The sequence below is a fragment of the Moschus berezovskii genome, chromosome 22, assembly GCF_049115385.1.
Source record: "Moschus berezovskii isolate FMDL1 chromosome 22, NW_MosBer_1.0, whole genome shotgun sequence".
In the NCBI taxonomy this organism is placed as follows: Eukaryota; Metazoa; Chordata; class Mammalia; order Artiodactyla; family Moschidae; genus Moschus; species Moschus berezovskii.
The window spans coordinates 4,665,547-4,688,916 of NC_142481.1; the positions used below are offsets into that span (position 1 = coordinate 4,665,547).

The 23,370-nt window shown below is 43.0% G+C and overlaps 1 protein-coding gene across 1 annotated transcript in view; it reads right to left on the reverse strand.

Annotated features, from left to right (window-relative positions):
* Window positions 1-1,275: 1,275 nt before the first annotated feature.
* Window positions 1,276-23,370, reverse strand: part of LOC148774284 (uncharacterized) — a 69,688-nt gene continuing 47,593 nt past the window's right edge. Inside the window, exons 6-9 of the mRNA XM_088830478.1 lie at window positions 10,489-10,565; window positions 8,299-8,425; window positions 7,699-7,794; window positions 1,276-4,763 (exon numbers count right to left, since the gene is read on the reverse strand). Coding sequence (XP_088686604.1) covers window positions 1,423-4,763; window positions 7,699-7,794; window positions 8,299-8,425; window positions 10,489-10,503 — 3,579 coding nt within the window. The 5' untranslated portion in view covers window positions 10,504-10,565 and the 3' untranslated portion in view covers window positions 1,276-1,422. The remainder of the gene's footprint in view (window positions 4,764-7,698; window positions 7,795-8,298; window positions 8,426-10,488; window positions 10,566-23,370) is intronic.

The following is a 23,370-nucleotide window of genomic DNA, read 5'->3' on the forward strand; positions in this document are numbered from 1 at the left end:
TGAGAACTAAACAGCCATCAAATGGGTTGGAGATCAATTAACAGATATACAAAAACAAATGATGCTTAAATGTGATTGGAAATGCACTCAATTTTGTGTTACTCCTGTTCACTTCGATAATGCCTACAACTGGGAACAAGTAAATTTCATTTGCAGAACATACATGATAATGCTTCTCTCATTGTACAATAATTACAAAAAGAAATATTTGAAACCTTTTCTAATAGTCTGCCCTCTTCCACTGATTTGGAAAGTTTAGCTGAACAACTAGCTGATCAATAATCGGGGCTGAACCCATGCGGATGATTTCAAAGCATTACTGACAGCATCAGATCTGGAACTGTAATTTTAGTGATTGTCTTGACAATTATATTTGTCATCTACGATTGCCTTTTTACAAAGATTGTTAAAACTAAACAAACCCTTATTTATGGTCAGAACTCTTTTTACAAATATTATAAATAAATAAGGGGGAATTGTCAGGGAGTGTTTAACAGGAGGATTCCTATGTGCTGTTTCTCACAAGTCCTTTGTTTCTTTTCAAGTGGTGTAAGCAAGCTTCTCCCAGGAACTGGGGTCATTGTGTGAGACGGGCTCGGATCTCCTCTAGTAAACATTCTCTTTACGACAAACCTGCTTAGTCTCTTCCCCCTTTTCGTTGAAATATGGATTGTCTCCTGACCTTGCGACCATTATTAACCCCTGGTTCCCTTGGTAACGGTTACCGTACGTGTGGTTTTCTGATCTTTATCATTGTTGAAAGAAATTTCTTGTACCACAGCCTTTATATACTCACAGAGAAATCATTAAAGTACCTTCGCTCCATCGGAGCTTGGGTCCCCGTGTCCTTCTTTCTTTCTCGCTCTCTTTCTCGCTCCTTGGCTGATTCCTTAGAGCTTAGAGACCCGTCTTGCCACTCTCCTGCCAGGGCTTCTAAGACTCTCTCAAGAAGGCGCCCTGTGCCTTCACTCCCCCTCAAGAGGGCGCCTGATGCCTTCGTGGGAGACGCAAGTCCTGTGCCAAGGACTTAACTGGTTTCCTGCATAAACTAGGGAGTATCAGGCTCTTTCTCTTTCACTCTTATCGTCGTCTCTGGACCAGCAGGTCCCCAGTCCACAAAGGACCCCAACAGATGGTAAGTAAGACCAATGTGCTGAGTAAAGTCTTTGTCACAATCCTTACATCTACAAGGCTTCTCTACAGTATGAATTTGCTTGTGTTTAGTAAAAGTTCCTGAGTGACTGAAAGCTTTCCACATTCTTTACATTGCTAAGGTTTCTCTCCAGTGTGAATTCTCTGATGGCAAGTAAGACCTGTGAGCTGGCTAAAGTCTTCGCCACAATCTTAACATTGAAAAGGCTTCTCTCCAGTATGAACTCTCTGATGGTATATAAGACCTGAGGGATGGCTAAAGTCTTTGCCTCAGTCTTTACATTTATAAGGCTTCTCTCCAGTATGAATTCGCTGGTGTGGAGTAAGATGTGACTTCTGATTAAAGGCTTTTCCGCATTCTTTACATTTATAAGGTTTCTCTCCAGTATGAATTTGCTTGTGTTTAGTAAGAGTTGCATACTGACTGAAAGCTTTTCCACATTCTTTACATTTATAAGGTTTCTCTCCAGTGTGAATTCTCTGATGGCAAGTAAGATCTGTCCGCTGGATAAAGTCTTTGCCACAATCTTTACATTGAAAAGGCTTCTCTCCAGTATGAACTCTCTGATGGTATACAAGATCTGAGAGACGGCTAAAGTCTTTGCCACAATCTTTACATTTATAAGGCTTCTCTCCAGTATGAATTCTCAGATGGTAAGTAAGACCTATGTTCTGGTTAAAGGCTTTGCCACAATCCTTACATTTATAAGGCTTCTCTCCAGTATGAATTCGCTGGTGTTTATTAAGAGTTGTATATCGACTGAAAGCTTTTCCACATTCTTTACATTTACAAGGTTTCTCTCCAGTGTGAATTCTTTGGTGGTATGTAAGACCGGAGAGCCGGCTAAAGTCTTTGTCACAATCTTTACATTTAAAAGGCTTCTCCCCTGTATGGACTCTCTGATGGTTAGTAAGACCTGAGCGCTGGCTAAAGGCTTTGCCACAATCCTTACATTTAAAAGGCTTCTCTCCTGTATGGACTCTCTGATGGTCAGTAAGACCTGAGCGCTGGCTAAAGACTTTGCCACAATCTTTACATTTATAAACCTCTCCAGTATGAATTCTCAGATGGTAAGTAAGACCGATGCTCTGGCTAAAAGCTTTACCACAATCCTTACATTTATAAGGCTTCTCTCCAGTATGAATTCGCTGGTGTTGAGTAACAGTTGAATAGTGACTGAAAGCTTTTCCACATTCTTTACATTTATAAGGTCTCTCTCCAGTGTGAATTCTCTGATGGCAAGTAAGAGCTGCGCGCTGGATAAAGTCTTTGCCACAATCTTTACATTTATAAGGCTTCTCTCCAGTATGAATTCGCTGGTGTTGAGTAAGATGTGACTTCTGACTAAACGCTTTTCTGCATTCTTTACATTTATAAGGCTTCTCTCCAGTATGAATTTGCTTGTGTTTACTAAGAGTTGCATAGACACTAAAAGCTTTTCCACATTCTTTACATTTATAAGGTTTCTCTCCAGTGTGAATTCTCTGATGGCAAGTAAGACCTGAGCGCTGGATAAAGTCTTTGCCACAATCTTTACATTTAAAAGCCTTCTCTCCAGTATGAACTCTCCGATGGTATACAAGGTCTGAGAGCCGGCTAAAGTCTTTGCCACAATCTTTACATTTATAAGGCTTCTCTCCAGTATGAACTCTCTGATGGTATATAAGACTTGAGAGCTGGCTAAAGCCTTTGCCACAATCTTTACATTTATAAGGCTTCTCTCCGGTATGAATTCGCTGGTGTTGAGTAAGATATGACTTCTGATTAAAGGCTTTTCCGCATTCTTTACATTTATAAGGCTTCTCTCCAGTATGAATTTGCTTGTGTTTAGTAAGAGTTCCATTGTGTCGGAAAGCTTTTCCACATTCTTTACATTTATAAGGCTTCTCTCCAGTGTGAATTCTCTGATGGCAAGTAAGATTTGAGAGCCGGCTAAAGTCTTTGCCACAATCTTTACATTTATAAGACTTCTCTCCGGTATGAGTTCGCTGGTGTTGACTAAGATATGACTTCTGATTAAAGGCTTTTCCGCATTCTTTACATTTATAAGGCTTCTCTCCAGTATGAATTTGCTTGTGTTTAGTAAGAGTTGCATTGTGACTGAAAGTTTTTCCACAGTCTTTACATTTATAAGGTTTCTCTCCAGAGTGAACTGTCTGATGGGATATAAGACTTGAGAGCCCGCTAAAGTCTTTCCCACAATCTTTACATTTATAAAGCTGTCCAGTATGAATTCTCAGATGGTAAGTAAGATCTATGCTCTGGCTAAAGGCTTTTCCACAATCCTTACATTTAAAAGGCTTCTCACCAGTATGAATTCGCTGGTGTTTAGTAAGAGTTATATATTGCCTGAAAGCTTTTCCACATTCTTTACATTTATAAGGTTTCTCTCCAGCATGAATTAACTGATGTTCAGTAAAGCCACAGCGCTGGATAAAGTCTTTGCCACATTCATTACATTTATAAGGCTTCTTACCAATATGGATTCGCCGATGTTGACTAAGTTTTGAACTCTGATTAAACATTTTGCCACATTCTGCACATTTGAAAGTTTTCCATCCTGTATGAATTTTCCTATGTCTATGTAGATTGAGTGCATTAGGAAAGACTTTCTCACATTTCTTATACTTGTAGTTTTTCTGTGGATTCTGAATACTCTGCTGTTGAATAAGTTCTGAAGACTGATTAGAAACATATTCTCTACAATTGTAAGTCTTCTCTCCAGCATGTGTACTCTTATTTAGTGGACGACCTGATGTTCGATAAAAGATATTCCTACATTTATTACTTTTAGAATTCTTATCTGAAGATTGAGGTGCCTGATGTTTCATAAGATCAGAGTCTTGTTCAATGTTACATCCAGTTTCATTGCATGAAGAGTTTCTTGCTCCATCATAAATACTCTGGTAACTATTGGGGTTGGAGCTCCTACTTAAGGCCTGACTCGTGTTATTACACCTGAAAAGTTGTTTCATATTATCCTTCTCACGAAATGCATCAAACAATGATGGCTGAATTAAGTCTCTTCCATTATTATCAACATTACACGTTTTGGAATGGAGAGAAACTGTCTTTTGGTGGAAGAATAATGACCCCTTGCTCACAGATCCCTCATATTGATTATATTGTGAGTTTTCCCCATCATTTTTAAACTTCTCCTTTTCAGACGTGGTTGAATGTATGTGTAATTGACGTCTATGTTCAGAGTGGTTTGAATGAGCATTTGGAGTAGAGACTGGATGACCTTCCAGATTTTCCACATCTCCCCTCAGAGAACGTGTATGTTTCAAAACATGATGTAAGTCATCGCTTACAAAGATACACTTCTCCGCAGATGTTGATGACTGAAATGGCTGTTTTCCCCAATTTGACTCACATCGCTCATGTCTTTTGGCAGTCATGTCCACATTATGTGAAACGGTCTCAATTCCTTTATGTCCATAGAAACATCCTCTCAGTCTTTCACATACCCTTGTATATCTCCAGCCTTTGGTTAAATGTTCCTTTCCGAGGTGAGCTCTTTCATATAGTCCTAGGTTTGCTTCTTGGATTAAATTTTCTAACCTTGGATTCTTTGACATCAAACCATGGCTATTGTGAGAAGACACAGCTGAAAGATACCAAATAAAAGTTTTCTCATCTACTGTTCTCAGTGAATATCCTTAAAACTGTAAAGAAAATAGAGACACAAAGATCAAGATGCACGAGGATTAGGCAGACTTGGAGTTCAACACTCTGCACAAATGCATCAAGAATACATCTGCAAATGGAATAGTTCTCACGGAGCCCCCTGTGAACACTAGCAGAGGACCTACAACACCTAAAAGCACAAAAAAAAGACTCTTGCTGAGCCAGGCAGACCGAAGAAGGAAGAAGAAGGAAGAGGAGAGGAAGTGGGATGGGACCTGCAACCCTGGGGACATCTGAAGACGGAAGAGGCCTCCGCCTCCAGGGAAGCCCGTCACTGGGGCGGGATGGGAGCTCAGGTGGGGTAGAAGTGGAGCCTCATTCTCTGTGGGAAGAGAACATGGCAGCCAGCCTGTGGCAGCAGCACAGAGTGAGACCTGCACACAGGGTACTGACCCCAGCCCTGCCCGCCCAGCCTGAGAGGGTGTCCACCCCTGCAGACAAGGGCTGGGTGCTGGAATGTGGGGTCTGGAGAGCAGACCCAGGCAGAGGACTGCTGTGGGCTCTGAGGAGACATCCTGAGGGGACGGGAGTGAGGGAGGAGCTCTACACATGGGAATGCATGTGGAGGAAGCCTGAACCTCCATAGCGCAGAGCGCCATTGGTGAGTGATGCCCAAAGAAGAAGCCCATTGCAGCCTCTCTCCCCCTGTGCTGGCCCCTCCTCCCTGGCACTAGGGAATAGGGTGGGCTCTATTGAGCCCCAGGCACGGCCTCCCCCCATGCACCTCCTCCACCATCAGCAGACTCCTGTGGGTGGGCCACATGCACAGATGGAGCTAAAAGCACAGCTAGCTCCAGCGTTAAGGAAGAAAAGCTGAAGTCTCTCCTCGCAGCTGCTCTAACCATGCTTTTACACCCACAACCAGCTTTGTCAACTCAGCCCCTACAGAGCATCTGAAGGACAAGGAGGGCTCCCCCAGTCACAGCAGGTGTAGCTTTAACAGCTGTAGACTTTGTGGGCTCGTACACAAGGGGGTGTGTCCAGGCCGGAGTCTGAGCTGCCCCCACAGCACCACAGCACCTGGCCGAATTCAGAGAATCTACGCTGGTGACCTGGTGAAAACATCTGAGAGACCCCAGCGCCATGTGCTGTCATACCCATGATTGAGGGGGGGTCAAGGGCAGTGCCAGCACGGGGTGACACGAGAGCTCGCACAAGGCATGAAGGGGACACACAGAGCACACCCCGAGGTGAACATCCCCAGAGGAGCAATCCTCAGTGGCTCCTCTCCCAGTGGGTGTGCTCCAATCACACCTGCCTCGACCACAGATCAGAATCACAGCGAAGAAACAGATCTAGGGGCTTCTACTCCACCAACCAGGGAGCAGATCCCACCATAGACAAGACGGTGCCAGTCACAGAGCCAAGGGGAAGCTCCTGTCAATATCAGGGCAGGCTCGGGTCGCAGCAATCAGGTGCCCAGCAAGGGGATAAGGGCACAAAGCTCAGGACCAAACTGACCCCCTAAGGGGCAGGCACAAGAAACAAGAGGAACTTGGATCCTGAAGCCTTCAGGGCAGAGACCACAAACACAGAGAATGTAATAAAACGAGAGGACAAAGAGTATGGTGCACGGAAGGGGCAAAATAATGAGCTACAAGCACCACTAACGGAAGCTGAGACACGCAGTCTAATGATTACCTTTTGCCCTAAGTCATCTTAAATGGAGACACCAAACATTTTCAGAAATACTAGGTGCCTTCAAATTCTTTAATCCACTTCTTACCCCGTGCGTTTTTATTGGAACACATTCTGTTAGATGTTTGTATCTAAAAATCATAAATGATATTGACATGCAACTAATTAGAAACTGAGGGCCATCGGAAACTGATAACAAATGAGATAAATTAATAAAGTCTGGGGAAGCTGATAATAAACAAGATAAATTAATAAAGTCTTAAGCATTAAATAAGAAGTGAGATTTTTAAAAAGATGTTGGGAACACACAGAACTCTACTCAGTGCCCTGTGGAGACCTAAATGGAAGGAAATCTGAAAAAGAGTGGCTATTTATACATACACTGTATTCTCTTTTCTGTACGAGAGTACAACATTGTAAAACAGCTACAGTCCAACAAGGATTTAAAGGACTTAAAAGGACTTCTTTATATGATCTAAAATGTTAATAGTTTGAAACAACCATTAGAAATATGGTGGAAATGTTCTAAGCTATTATGCCAATTTATTTTAAAAATCTTTGAGTTAATTGAATACATTAGAAGTATTTTACCATTGAGGAATTGCAGCAAATACACTTCAGATATTTAAAATGAGTTCACATAAAGAAAAGTGAGACACTGAAGTAACCCTGAGATTTGCATTTTCTCATTTTATGGAGGTTTTGCTTTATATACAGAAATGACTTGAGTTTAAAATTTATGAGGTCATATTTGTAGCTTCCAGTGTTTTAGAAATTATAAATCAGAAAAATAAATTCTGTCCCCATTATTCCTAGAGTTTTGGCAGTTTGTCTGCAACTCCACTCACACACTTCCGTCTAGAGGTAGAAACAAACTTGAAAAAGAAGGTCCTATATTTACTCATCAATGGGCACAGTTTTCCTAGGGCCCCCAAGAAATGAAACAGCAGCCAACTCATGCAAGTTATCACAGCCAAGAAGAGAATTTGAATTCTCACTGTGAATGAGAAAAGTAGTCATGGAGCTGAATTCATGAATGATTGAGAGGCAGAATAAGCCAGGCAATGTCCGTCTATAACAGCAAAAGAAATTAACCCAGAGTTCTCCAAAATCATTTCCACTGAAGCACATCTTCCCAAGCCACATGACAAAGGATGACTTCCTCACTGCTCCTTGGCCCTCTCACTGAGTCATCGGCTCCATCCATTCACACCTACCTGGGTATGTGGCTGTTGTGTCCATTCTCCTTACATCCCAGGGATTCTTCATTTGCTCCAAAAAGGCGACCAGGTCTGGCTTAGAGACCACAAGACCTGTTCATCAGAGAAAGGAATATTTGTTTTGCCAGAGATTCATCACTTTCCAATCCAATATGTATTTGGGTGAGAAGAGAACACACGGTGAATGTTAATACAGCCTAGAGAATGATTTCCCCAAACACTTGATTGAAAGCACCCTTACAACACTAACAAACACATAAAAATCCGGTCCCGAGATTCTGGTCAAGTACTGCAAGGCAAAAGTAAGTAGTGTAAATGTGATTTTCAGAGGAAGGTGTCACCATTTAATACCATGGAACTGATAGAATCACAGTCACGCTAGAGTGAAGGAGGCAGATGACATCAAGGAAGGAAAAGGTTAGAATCACACAGAATCACCACGAAGGCTTTCTCTCTAAACGCACAGATACCCATTTCCTGCTAGAAAGCAGGGATCTGAAGCTATTGTGGCAAGCAGAAAACTCCAGGAGACATTCTAGAAGTGCAGGAACCAAACCCAGTGGTGGATAAGGGATTCTGGAAGGCAGTTGTCCTCACCTAAGGAGGCCAGGTTCCAGTAGTTCTCTAACACCACGTCCCTGTACAATTCCCGCTGACCGAGGTCCAGGCACTCCCACTCCTCTTGGGTGAAGTCTATGGTCACGTCCTGGAACATCAACCGTCCCTGAAATACAAAGTACAGATGCCGTGTACTTTGGGGTCACAGAGTCAGACACGACTGATGACTGACTGACTGACTGTCACATGGCCAAGCGAAGACTTCCTAACGTGACCCTAAATGAAAACAGCAATTTCCGTGAACTGATTTTGAGTGTAGTCCCCGATATCACACAGTAACATTTTCTACCGTATTTTTAACCCCAAGAAAAGAGGATATGATTCACAAGAGCCTATTCTGATGTGGAAGAGAAATTATAATGTAATCAGATCAACACTGGCATATTTATTTTTGAGCGTTGTACTCGTGTGACCCAGAATATATTGTCTACCAAAAAACAGGAAGCATTTTTAAAAAGCAGATTCTGATCCAAGAGTTCTGGAGTGAAGAAAATGTGCCCCATTTTTACCAAGCTTATTTGAACTAGTAACGTTGCAAATTCCGCTTCACGTATGACCATTCTGAACAGCAACGAAGTAGAATAGTAGGTAAGAATTCATACTTAAGTCTGTACTTTAAGTCTTTTACAAGTCTTATAGGATAGTAAACTTGGCACCAAGAATCATTTTAACTATTTAGTATATACTGTATATCTTTCTGACAGTTTTTACAGAATCTGGAATGTGCAACAGAAATAACAGCTCCTCTGTCCTTAGGATTCTCCAGGCAAGAATACTAGAGTGGGTAGCTATTCCCTTCTCCAGGAAATCTTGAAAAAAAAAAGAAAAAAGCAACCAAATCATGTTAACAGGTTTATAGACACAGACATACACTAAAATGGGACTATATACTTATTAATAGTTAACAGAGAAAAGTTGTCATGTCAATAACATAACAGATGGTTTAACTTATTAAAATGTACATAAATATGAGGATGATGTTATTTTTATTTCTTTAAATAAACTAGGATACAGACATACACAATGATGTAAAATAGAGCTCTGGTTCTGAATTTTTTAATTTCCTGAAAATCTGTATCATTTGCAAAGAGCTATAGTTCAAATTTTAAAACAGTTGAACATAGATTAACACTAAGAAGATTCTTAGAAACATTTTGAAAAATACAAAAATGTGATGAGACTCTGTGATGTGAGCATGGAGTGTACCTGGGAACGATCAGACCTGTGCTCGAGTGACCAAAACTCCCACTTCCCAAACCCAGCATCTCTACTAAACACAGTCATCTTCCAAAGCAAAGAGAAACCAAGAGCATATGGGGTTCCCCCATTAACTGTGATAGTTTAGGCACATCCCTCACTTTTTCTTTCCAAGACACTTGTTAAAGACAAAAGGAAAATACATGAGCTCCGTGACATGGGAATCTCACAGAAGTACCTAAACCAGTGAACATCAGAGTCATGGGGTTAGAAGTACATGGAAGAATGCATTAACACTGCACGGGTATTTTGGCAATATTACAGAAACCAGGATCTGAATCTATCATTTAAAAATGTTAGTTTTAAGCAAATTTCACTTCATATATACCTCCTCTGACATGTGGCCTAATACCACATTTAATTAGTAAGTCTTTCTTATCGACACAGAGGAAGAGGATAGTCCCAACTACATTTTTTTATTTCTGAACATATTCTGAAAAATTCTGGACCACCGAGTTCAGTCTATTTCCAAAGGCATTGCCTTTTGCTCCTGTTCTAAAGACCTGAAGTTGCATCCAGATATAAACTCACCGTGGCGTCTCCCCTACCGCCCGAGGATCGCAACACAGAACAACGTCCACTGCGAATCCCTCACACCAGTGCCTCCCCGTCTTGCTCTTTCACAAAGCAAATATGTTCAACATCGAAACTGACTAATTCAAGGTGAGAATTCATCACGCTCTATAGAAAGCCAGGATACAGACATTGGATAATGGGCTCTGGGACATCAGGAAGAAACCGTCTAAAGAGCCAGTCTTCTTATAGAAGAAAAACTGGCGAAAATAAGCAGTTGGCAACAAACTCCCTAGGGAGAAAAATTAGAAGCAGAGAATTGAAGGTTTGCAGATTTTCAGTCCAGGCATTTCAGGCGGAAAAGCAGACACAGCCCCAGACTTGGGACAGGACATTTACCTGAGAAGCTGCCATTTCCTCCTCTTCTTCCTCCAGCTCTGCGTCTCCTCTGGGGGTATTTTGTCACAAACTCACATCTGGGTGTTAAGAAAATAACTTTAAAGGCATCCACACAACTCTTGAATCTGCAAGTGCTCCAATGATTGAGAAAAAATAGTTTTCTTGTTTCTCTTTGCCTTTTTCAGAGCTCCGTTTTTACTTCCTTGGTTCCTGATCTGCAGCGGATAATCAAGACTAACCTGATATGCTAATCACATGCTGTGTTTGGTGCTTACTTTCCTGCGTTCTCTTTGCAGACCACCCCTGCTAGTTCTTCTCCTTTCCTTTTGCATTACGGAGTGCAGGCCACAGAACAATTCGCAAGAGATAACGGACAGAACTACCAGGTTACCTGACCCAGTCTGTGAGGGTTTTTGAAACAATTTAAGAGGAAGACCCAGATCCATGAACCAAGAGCTGCAGCCTCACACTCAGCATTCCTGAGACCTCAGGAAGGGAGGATTTAGGGCGGGAACTTCTAGAAACAAAGAATGTCAGCCTGATTGATTGGGGAGGGGCTCCTTCTAGGAAGGGTGTGGCGCTCCAAGGCCTGGTACCTGTGACCTTTAGGGAGGGGAGATGGGGAGTGACTGCTTGGTGGGAATCACCTGGGGCCTTGGGTTGCTGGAAGGCTTTGCTCTCCAAATTCTTCCCAAAGATACCTTGCCTGCTGCAAGCTAAGTCGTTCAGTCCTGTCCAGCCCTGCGAATCCATGGAGTGTAGCCCCATTAGCATCTCTGCCCATGGGAAATCTCCAGGCAAGAATACTGGAGTGGGTTGCCATGCCCTCCTCTAGGGGATATTCCCAACCCAGGGATGGAACCTGCATCTTTACCACCATCACCACCAGGGGAGTCCCATGATGCCTTGAGTACTTAATTTTCACTCCTCTCTGTAGCCTGGGGACACAGCTTTTCACAAAATGATTTGCATTGTGACCACCTGCCTGCAGGAGCCTGAAGGTATTTCCATCACAGCTTTCTTTGAAAATAAACCAGGGGCAGCAGAGAACACTGGATTAAAAATGTGTGTGCCTAGACGCTTAGTCATCTCTGACTCTCTGTGACCCTTTGTACTGTATTCCACCAGGCCTCTCTGTCCAAGCGAATTCCCAGGCAAGAATACTTAAGTGGGGTGCCATTTCCTCCTCCAGGGGATCTTCCCAACCCATGTCTTTTGGGCCTCCTGCATTGGCCAGCGGATTCTTTAGTACTATTGCCACCTGGGAAGCACAAAAGTGTGTATGGGAATGGACAAACGCCTGTGAAAATGATGCCCTAAATGCATATCTGATGAACAACAAAGGAAATAATGATCTGTGTTAAGTATTAAGTGATATAACGCTCAGCTGCAAAACAAATGTGAGCTCAAAGTTGAGAATTAGGTTTTATTTGGTGGGAATGTTAGGTCTTGAGCCCGGAAGACAGTATGTCAGTTGATCTTGAGACAGCTGACTCTGAGGAGTCAGGGGAGGAGACAAACTATGTACAAGCTTGCAGCAAGGGGCAGGTAATCTGATCATTAAGTTCAGTTCAGTTCAGTCGCTCAGTCGTGTCCGACTCTTAGTGACCCCATGAACCAAAACACAAAAGGCCTCCCTGTCCATCACCAACTCCCGGAGTTCACTCAAACTCATGTCCATCGAGTCGGTGATGCCATCCTGCCATCTCATTCTGTCGTCCCCGTCTCCTCCCACCCAGAATCGCTCCCAGCATCAGAGTCTTCCAGAGAGTCTACTCGTTGTATGAGGTGGCCAAAGTATTGGAGTTTCAGCTTTAGCATAAGTCCTTCCAATGAACACCCAGGACTGATCTCTAGAATGGACCGGTTGGATCTCCTTGCAGTCCAAGGGACTCTCAACAGTCTTCCCCAGCACCACATTTCAAAAGCATCAATTCTTCGGCGATCACCTTTCTTCACAGTATAACTCTCACATCCATACATGACCACAGGAAAAACCATAGTCTTGACTAGACGGACCTTGGTTGGCAAAGTAATGTCTCTGCTTTTTAATATGCTATCTAGGTTGGTCATAACTTTCCTTCCAAGGAGTAAGCGTCTTTTAATTTCATGGCTGCAATCACCATCCGCAGTGATTTTGGAGCCCAAAAAAAATAAAGTCTGACACGGTTTCCACTGTTTCCCCATCTATTCCCCAAGTACTGATGGGACCAGATGCCATGATCTTTGTTTTCTGAATGTTGAGCTTCAAGCCAACCTTTTCACTCTCCTCTTTTACTTTCATCAACAGGCCTTTGAGTTCCTCTTCACTCTGATTATTAAAGGTTACAATAATTAAGAAAAAGATCCCTCACATGAAGAGATTTAGTGATCTTCTCTGTATGGTAAGATGCAAGTGTCCACGCTTATTGAAATAATTTCTTTCACAGGCATCTAGATATCCAGAAGTAATCCTGCTTCCTCGATTGTTTACATCCTAATTCCTTGTTTTCTATAAGGGATGGTAGATGAGGCAGCTGGACTCCTCTCACACAGCCCCCCATCCCTCCCCCTGGAAGTTAAGGAGTAGGAAATAGCCAATACCTTCTGAATAGCTGGCTTTGTTTCACCTGGGCTCAGAGACTTGCATTTACAAAAGGCTTTTTAGTAGTAGGGCTTTCCTAGTGGCTCACTTGGTAAAGAATCTGCCTGCACTGCAGGTAAAGGGAAAGTGAAGTCGCTCAGTCGTGTCCGCTCTTTGCGACCCCGTGGACTGTAGCCCACCAGGCTCCTCCATCCATGGGATTCTCCAGGCAAGAATACTGGAGTGGGTTGCCATTGCAGGGAACCGGGGTTCAATTCCTGGGTCAGGAAGATCCCTTGGAGAAGGGAATGACAACCCATTCCAGTATTCTTGCCTGGAGTGAAGAAGGAATTCATAGGGCCTGGAGTCCACCTTAGGCCTGTTCATGCTGATCATGCGCGGTCACCTTTCCAATGGACTCTGAACTCGGTGTTTAGTGCCTATGAAAACGACAACAGACGGATAAGACCCTGTCCAGACAGGGGAACCTCGGAGCTCGTAACTAGATTACTCATCGCTTAAGAGAAAACATACACTAATCACCCCTTCCTCCAGACAGGCCATAAATTGTTCTGTATCTATCAGAGTGTAACCTCGGGCTTATTGATTATTGGCTAACTGTTTGCCTGTTTGAGCACATGAGCAATGAGCACACAGCACGTGAATAATGCAGTTACTGGGATTGTATCTTCCTTGGTTTATGTAAGTCTCAAGGAATTTGGAGTGGTGGGTTCAGACACGTACACAGGGGGTATAAAAGATTTTCACAAATGCTGGTCGGGGTCCTTGGCTAAGAGGAGACTCTGCCTTGGGCCTGCCGGTGTCATAAACTGCACTTCACTATCCGCATTGTCCATCTGAGTGAGTTTGCTTCCCGGAATGCGTGGCTACAACAGGAGAATCCCATGGACAGAGGAGCCTAGCGGGCTACAGTCCATGGGGTTGCAAAGAGTGGGACAGGATTGTGCAACCAACTGTCACTTTCTTTAGTGGTAGAGTCAAGATTTCCTTGACAAACGTCAACAATCTCAGATATGCAGATGATACCACTCTAATGGAAGAAAGCAAAGAGGAACTAAAGAAGCTCTTGATAGGGGTGCAAGAAGAAAGTGAAAAAGCTGGCTTAAAACTCAACATTCAGAAAAACTAAGATCGTGGCATCCAGTCCCATCATATCATGGCAAATAGATGGGGGAAAGTGAAACAGTGACAGTATTACTTTCGTGGGGCTCCGACATCACTGTGGATGGTTACTGAAGCCATGACATTAAAAGACACTTGCTCCTTGGAAGAAAAGCTATGAAAATCCTAGACAGCATATTAAAAAGCAGAGACATCACTTTGCCAAAAGCTATGGGTTTTCTCCTGGTCATGTATGGATGAAACAGTGAGACCATAAGTAAGGCTGAGCACCAAAGAATGGATGTTTTCTAATTGTGGTGCTGGAGGAGACTTCTGAGAGTCCCTTGGGCTTCAAGGAGAGCAAACCAGTCAATCTTAAAGGAAATCATCCCTGAATATTCATTGGAAGGACTCATCCTGAGGCTGAAGGTCCAACACCTTGGCCATCTAACAATGAGCCAACTCACTGGAAAACACTCTGATTCTAGTGTTGAGTAGAAAGAGGACCAACTTGAGATCTGCAAGTTAACTTTTATTTGGGGCAAAATGTTTCCATTGTTTCCCCATCTATTTGCCATGAAGTGATGGGACTAGATGCCATGATTTTAGGTTTCTCAATGTTGAGCTTTAAGCCAACTTTTTCAGTTTTCTCTTTCACTTTCATCAGGAGGCTCTTTAGTTCTTTTTCACTTTCTTCTTGCTGAAGCTGAAACTCCAATGTTTCGGCCACCTGATGCAAAGAAAGGATTCACTGGAAAAGACCCTGATACTGGGCAACATTGAAGGCACGATGAGATGGTTGAATGGCATCACCAACTCAATGGATATGAGCGTGAGGACGCTCTACGAGTTGGTGATGGACAGGAAAGCCTGGGGTGCTGCGGTCCATGGGTTGCAAAGAGTGGGACACGACTAAGCGACTGGACTGAATTGGGGCAAAATGAGGACTTCAGCCTGGGAGGCAGAATTTCATATAACTCTGAGGGACTGCTCCAAAGTGGCAGTAGGGGAAGGTCAATGTATAAGGTTTTGGTGAACGGGGAGTTCAATGCCATTAAGCACTCATTTTACAAAAGGTTTGTTGCTAATCATGAGGATCTGATGTAACCATGAAAGGATTTAATGCTTCTCTAGACAATCATGACATCTGGTCCCATCACTTCATGGGAAATAGATGGGGAAACAGTGGAAACAGTGTCAGACTTTATTTTTTGGGGCTCCAAAATCACTGCACATGCTGATTGCAGCCATGAAATTAAAAGACGCTTACTCCTTGGAAGGAAAGTTATGACCAACCTAGATAGCATATTAAAAAGCAGAGACATTCGTTTCCCATCCAAGCTCTGTCCATTCAAGGCTATGGTTTTTCCAGTGGTCATGTATGGATGTAGGAGTTGGACTGTGAAGAAAGCTGATCGCCGAAGAATTTATGCTTTTGAACTGTGGTGTTGGAGAAGACTCTTGAGAGTCCCTTGGACTGCAAGGAGATCCAACCAGTCCATTCTAAAGGAGATCAATCCTGGGTGTTCATTGGAAGGACTGATGCTAAAGCTGAAACTCCAGTACTTTGGCCACCTCATGCGAGGAGTTGACTCACTGGAAAAGAGTCTGATGCTGGGAGGCATTGGGGGTGGGAGGAGACGGGGATGACAGAGAATGAGATGGCTGGATGGCATCACCGTCTTGATGGACATGAGTTTGAGCGAACTCGGGGAGTTGGTGATGGACAGAGAGGCCTGGCTTGCTGTGATTCATGGGGTCTTAAAGAGTCGGACACGACTGAGCGACTGAACTGAACTGAGACAAGATAGAGTGCCTGATGAACTATGGACGGAGGTTCGTGACATTGTACAGGAGACAGGGATCAAGACCATCCCCATGGAAAAGAAATGCAAAAAAGCAAAATGGCTATCTGGGGAGGCGTTACAAACAGCGAGAAAAGCAAAGGAGAAAAGGGAAGATGTAAGCATCTGAATGCACAGTTACAAAGAATAGCAAGGAGAGATAAGAAAGCCTTCCTCAGCGATCAATGCAAAGAAATAGAGGAAAACAACAGAATAGGAAAGACTAGAGATCTCTTCAAAAAATCAGAGATACCAAGGAACATTTCATGCAAAGATGGGCTCGATAAAGGACAGAAATGGTATGGACCTAACAGAAGCAGAAGATATTAAGAAGAGGTGGCAAGAATACACAAAACTGTACAAAAAATATCTTCACGACCAAGATAATCACGATGGTGTGATCACTCACCTAGAGCCAGACATCCTGGAATGTGAAGTCAAGTGGACCTTAGAAAGAATCACTACAAACAAAGCTAGTGAGGTGATGGAATTCCAGTTGAGCTATTCCAAATCCTGAAAGATGATGCTGTGAAAGTGCTGCACTCAATATGCCAGGACATTTGGAAAACTCAGCAGTGGCCACAGGAATGGAAAAGGTCAGTTTTCATTCCAATCCCAAAGAAAGGCAATGCCAAGGGATGCTCAAACTACTGCACAATTGCACTCATCTCATATGCTAGTCGGAGAAGGCAATGGCAAACCACTCCAGTACTATTGCCTAGAAAATCCCATGGATGGAGCAGCCTGGTAGGCTGTAGTCCATGGGGTCGCTAAGGGTCGGACACGACTGAGCGACTTCACTTCCACTTTTTACTTTCACACATTGGAGAAGGAAATGGCAACCCACTTCAGTGTTCTTGCCTGGAGAATCCCAGGGACGGGGGAGCCTGGTGGGCTTCCGTCTATGGGGTCACACAGAGTCGGACACGACTGAAGTGACTTAGCAGCAGCAGCAGCAGCAGCATATGCTAGTAAAGTGATGCTCAAAATTCTCCAAGTCAAGTTTCAGCAATACGTGAACTGTGAACTTCCACATGTTCAAGCTGGTTTTAGAAAAGGCAGAGGAAACAGAGATCATGTTGCAAACATCTGCCGGATTGTCAAAAAAGCAAGAGAGTTCCAGAAAACATCGATTTGTGCTTTACTGACTGTGCCAAAACCTTTGAATGTGTGGCTTACAATAAACTGTGGCAAATTCTGAAACAGATGGGAATACCATACCATTTAACATGCCTCTTGAGAAACCTGTATGCAGGTCAGGAAGCAAGTTAGAACTGGACATGGAACAACAGACTGGTTTCAAAGAGGAAAAGGAGTACGTCAAGGCTGTATATTGTCACCCTGCTCATTTAACTTATATGCAGAGTACATCATGAGGAACGCAGGGCTGGAAGAAGCACAAGCTGGAGTCAAGATTGCTGGGGAAAATATCAATAACCTCAGCTATGCAGATGATACCACCCTTATGACATAAAGTGAAGAGGAACTAAAAAGCCTCTCGATGAAAGTGAAAAAGCAGAGTGAAAAAGTTGGCTTAAAGCTCAATATTCCGAAAACTAAGACCATGGCATCTGGTCTTATCACTTCATGGCAAATAGATGGGGAAACAGTGCAAACTGTGTCAGACTTTATTTTTTTGGGCTCCAAATCACTGCACATGCCGATTGCAGCCATGAAATTAAAAGACGCTTACTCCTTGGAAGGAAGTTATGACCAACCTTGATAGCATATTAAAAAGCAGAGAAATTCCTTTCCCAACCAAGGTCTGTCAAGTCAAGGCTATGGTTTTTCCAGTGGTCATATATGGATGTGATAGTTGGACTGTGAAGAAAGCTGATCGCCAAAGAATTGATGCTTTTGAACTGTGGTGTTGGAGAAGACTGTTGAGAGTCCCTTGGACCGCAAGGAGATCCAACCGGTCCATTCTAAAGGAGATCAGTCCTGGGTGTTCACTGGAAGGTCTGATGCTAAAGCTGAAACTCCAGTTCTTCGGCCACCTCACGGGAAGAGTTGACTCACTGGAGAAGACTCTGATGCTGGGAGGGATTGGGGGTAGGAGGAGAAGGGGACGACAGAGAATGAGATGACTGGATGGCATCACCAACTCGATGGGCATGAGATTGAGTGAACTTCGGGAGTTGGTGATGGACAGAGAGGCCTGGTGTGCTGTGATTCATGGGGTCGCGGAGAATCGGACACGACTGAGAGACTGAACTGAACTGTGGACCCTTAATTAAAATACAGACTACAATCATAGGGAAAGACTTATTTTTCCGATATAATAATATGAAAATTGTGCCTACTATGGTTTACACTACAGAGGTTAGCAAACACTTAGCAAACACACTAATTACATGCCATTTCTAGGAAGGGTTTACCATACATTTCTATGTTATCACAGAAGATGTATTTCAATATTGTCAACTAATATTCATGACTTGTGTTGATGTTATAATGATACAACAATATTTTAGCGAACTGTCATTGTGTTATCTTCACAAATTAAGTCTTATAACTATTGAAAATTTAGAACCAACCTCTGTTGTACTTTAATACATGCAAAGAGTCCATGACCACTTACATCACGGTGACCTCTTGGGATATATGACATCAATGACAAACACCTGCATTAGGATGTTCATTGTACATTTTACATTCCGGTTCCATTGTGTAATGGAGAATAGATAGAAATGGTTGTAACACAATATAGAAGGGTTTCTCTTATCTCTCAAGTACAAACCATAAAAAAAAAATCTACGTTTGCATACACACTAAAAATGAAGCACCATAGGGATTTCATTGTTGAATTACATTCATTCTCAAATAATCTCAAATCATGTCATTATAAACAGGATGCATTGCTAATAATTGTAACTTTCTAACTATCAACCCTTCATCCTGTGACCCCGACTAACATATTCACGTTGTATGTGTTTTAACTATGCATTGCTCTCCATAATAATTCTCCTTCAGAGGAAGTTCAGAAAACAGGACTGACGAAATCCTTGCTAGTTTTTAGTCTCTGGTATGTATTTAGATTTGTGTTTTGATGAAATACTTTTGTAAATGTTTGTCACATTATTTCCATATGTTTCTTGTATAAACTCTCATGCTTTCTGATGTGTATTTAGGACAAACCTTGTTTCATCACTTGTTTCTTTACTAGGTGCCGGGGTCCCGCCTAGGCAGAGTCCAGGGATACCCTCAGGATGAACGGCGTCGGCGAAGAAAAGAAAGAGAGTCGAGGCTTGGTTGGGTGCAGAATAGTTCAGTTCAGTTCAGTCGCTCAGTCGTGTCCGACTCTCCGCGACCCCATGAATCACAGCACGCCAGGCCTCCCTGTCCATCACCAACTCCCGGAGTTCACTCAAACTCATGTCCATAGACTCGGTGATGCCATCCAGCCATCTCATTCTCTGTTGTCCCCTTCTCCTCCCACCCCCAACCTTTCCCAGCATCAGAGTCTTTTCCAGTGAGTCAACTCGTAGCATAAGGTGGCCAAAGTATTGGAGTTTCAGCTTTAGCATCAGTCCTTCCAATGAACACCCAGGATTGATCTCCTTTAGAATGGACTGGTTGGATCTCCTTGCAGTCCAAGGGATTCTCAAGAGTCTTCTCCAGCACCACAGTTCAAAAGCATCAATTCTTCGGCACTCAGCTTTCTTCACAGTCCAACTCTCACATCTGTACATGACCACTGGAAAAACCATAGCCTTGACTAGACGGACTTTGGTTGGCAAAGTAATGTCTCTCGTTTTTAATAGACTATCTAGGTTGGTCATAACTTTCTTTCGAAGGAGTAAGCGTCTTTTAATTTCATGGCTGATATCGCCATGTGCAGTGATTTTGGAGCCCCCCAAAATAAAGTCTGACACTGTTTCCACTGTTTTTCCATCTATTTCCCATAAAGTTATGGGACCAGATGCCATCATCTTCATTTTCTGAATGTTGAGCTTCAAGCCAACCTTTTCACTCTCCTCTTTCACTTTCATCAAGAGGCTTTTTTCCTCTTCACTTTCTGCCATAAGGGTGGTGTCATCTGCATATCTGAGGTTATTGATATTTCTCCCAGCAACCGTGATTCCAGCTCATGCTTCTTCCAACCCAGCGTTCCTCATGATGTACTCTGCATATAAGTTAAATAAGCAGGGTGACAATATACAGCCTTGATGTACTCCTTTTCCCCTTTGGAACCAGTCTGTTGTTCCATGTACAGTTCTGACTCTTGCTACCTGACCTGCATACAGGTTTCTCAAGAAGCAGGTCAGGTGGTATGGTATTCCCATCTCTTTCAGAATGTTTCACGGTTTATTGTGATCCACACTGTCAAAGATTTTGGCATAGTCAATGAAGCAGAAAGAGATGGTTTTCTGGAACTCTCTTGCTTTCTCCATGATCCAGCGGATGTTGGCAATTTGATCTCTGGTGCCTCTGCCTTTTCTAAAACCTGCTTGCACATCTGGGAGTTCAGGGTTCACATATTGCTGAAGCCTGGCTTGGAGAATTTTGAGCATGACGTTACTAGCGTGGGAGATGAGTGCAATTGTGCGGTACTTTGAGCATTCTTTGGCATTGCCTTTCTTTGGGATTGGGATGAAGACTGACCTTTTCCAGTCCTGTGGCCACTGCTGAGTTTTCCAAATTTGCTGGCATATTGAGTGCAGCACTTTCACAGCATCATCTCTCAGGATTTGAAATAGCTCAACTGGAATTCCATCACCTCCACTAGCTTTGTTCGTAGTGATGCTTTCTAAGGCCCACTTGACTTTACATTCCAAGATGTCTGGCTCTAGGTCAGTGATCACGTTATCATGACTATCTTGGTCGTGAAGATCTTTTTTGTACACTTCTTCTGTGTATTCTTGCCACCTCTTCTTAATATCTTCTGCTTCTGTTAGGTCCACACCATTTCTGTCCTTTATCGAGCCCATCTTTGCATTAAATGTTTGCCTGATGGAGTAGCCATCATGGTCAACAAAAGAGTCTGAAATGCAGTACTTGGATGCAATCTTACAAACGACAGAATTATTTCTGTTCATTTCCAAGGCAAACCATTCACTATTACACTATGCCCCAACCAGTAACTCTGAGGAAGCCAAAGTTGAACGGTTCTATGAAGACCTACAAGACCTTTTAGAACTAACACCCAAAAAAGATGTCCTTTTCATTATAGGCGACTGGAATGCAAAAGTAGGAAGTCAAGAAACACCTGGAGTAACAGGCAAATTTGGCCTTGGAGCACGGAATGAAGCAGGGCAAAGGCTAATAGAGGTTTGCCAAGAGAACGCACTGCTCATAGCAAACACCCTCTTCCAACAACACAAGAGAAGACTCTACACATGGACATCACCAGATGGTCAACACCGAAATCAGACTGATTATATTATTTGCAGCCAAAGATGGAGTAGCTGTATACACTTAGCAAAAACAAGACCAGGAGCTGACTGTGGTTCAGATCATGAACTCCTTATTGCCAAATTGAGACTTAAATTGAAGAAAGCAGGGAAAACCACTAGAGCATTCAGATATGACCTAAATCAAATCCCTTATGATTATACAGTGGAAGTGAGAAATAGATTTAAGGGACTAGATCTAATAGATAGAGTGCCTGATGAACTCTGGACAGAGGTTCGTGACATTGTACAGGACACAGGGACCAAGACCATCCCCATGGAAAAGAAATGCAAAAAAGCGAAATGGCTGTCTGAGGAGGCCTTACAAATAGCTGTGAAAAGAAGAGAAGTGAAAAGCAAAGGAGAAAAGGAAAGATATAAGCATCTGAATGCAGAGTTCCAAAGAATAGCAAGGAGAGACAAGAAAGCCTTCCTCAGTGATCAATGCAAAGAAATAGAGGAAAATAGCAGAATAGGAAAAACGAGATCTCTTCAAGAAAATTAGAGATTCCAAGGGAACATTTCATGCAGAATCAGCACTAGTTTATTTTCTACATCAGTGCTTATATACTCTAAAAACAATAATTCTACGGAGGAGGGAATGTCTTGATAAGATTATAGCATGGGATCTGATTTTGGGCTCTACCCCCAAACATCTGCAGAGACAATTTTCCACACTAATACTATATGTTTACTTATTCTCATATCTACCTTATCTCGATGTTTACTTTCTAGTGTAACCCAGGCACACCATAGACAGGGGGCAGGGAGACACAGCAGCAAGCACTGGTGTGTGACCCTGAGGGCCAAGGGTCTCATGAGCTCACTCCAGATCTCACCCGAAGGGGCCCTTCTAAACTCCTGAAGGGCTCTGTATTTACTTTTGCTTGTGGAGTGTCTAGGCCTGTTGTTAGCAGACTTAGTTTTATGCCGGGGGTGCTTTGTGCAGTCGTGAGCATTCCAAATTCTAAATTGACATTTACAGCCCCAACGGGGCCAGAAGGGGTAGGATGTTCTGTGTAAAAATATTTCCCTCATCCCTGGCCTGCTTATAGGGACCCATGCACCCACAGGGACTGTATCGCTGCCGTGCAAAGGTTTCAAGGGGGATATCTGAGCAGCAGTCAGAAGAATTCTTAGAAAGCATAGAAGACTACCAAGCATCAGAAGAAGAAAAGATGGAGGCCCGGGAGTAGATGATGGGGCGGCCCAGAGAAATCCCCGAAGGTCTGGACAGCCTTGCGTGCCAGCTCCTCCAGCCAAGACCTTGTCATGGACGGGGTCTCTCATGCCGGCTCCCAACAACTAGGGCTTCTCTCCAGTGTGTGCTCTCAGGTGTTGAGTGAGATCACTGCTCTGACTAAAGGCTTTGCCACGTTGCTTACTTTTGTAAGGTTTCTCTCCATATGAATTGGCTGATGTTTAGAAAAATTTGAACTCCGGCTAAGGCTTTGCCACATTGTTTGCATTTGCATGGTTTCTCCCCAGTATGAATTCTCTGAAGTTGGGGAAGACCTGAGCTATTGGTGAAGGTTTTGCCACATTCTGTACATTTGTAAGTTACATCTCCAGTATGAATTCGCTGATGTTAAGTAGGATTTGAATTCTGATAAAAGACTTTGCCACACTTTGTACATTTATAAGGTTTCTCCCCAGTATGAATTTGCTGATGTTGATTAAGATTTGAGCAATAGATAAACACTTTAACACATTCCTTAGATTTATAAGTTTATAAGATTTCTGGCCAGTATGGATTCATTGATGGTGTCTAAGATGTGAACTCTTAAAGGCTTTACCAACATTTGAAAGGTTTCCAATCTGTATGAATTATCCAATATCTACTCAGATTGGATGAGTGAGTAAAGACTTTTATACATTTCTTACACTTGTTTTCTTTCTGTGGATTCTGAATAGTCTGCTGTTGAGTAAGTCCTGAAGATTGATTAGAAACTTTACCATA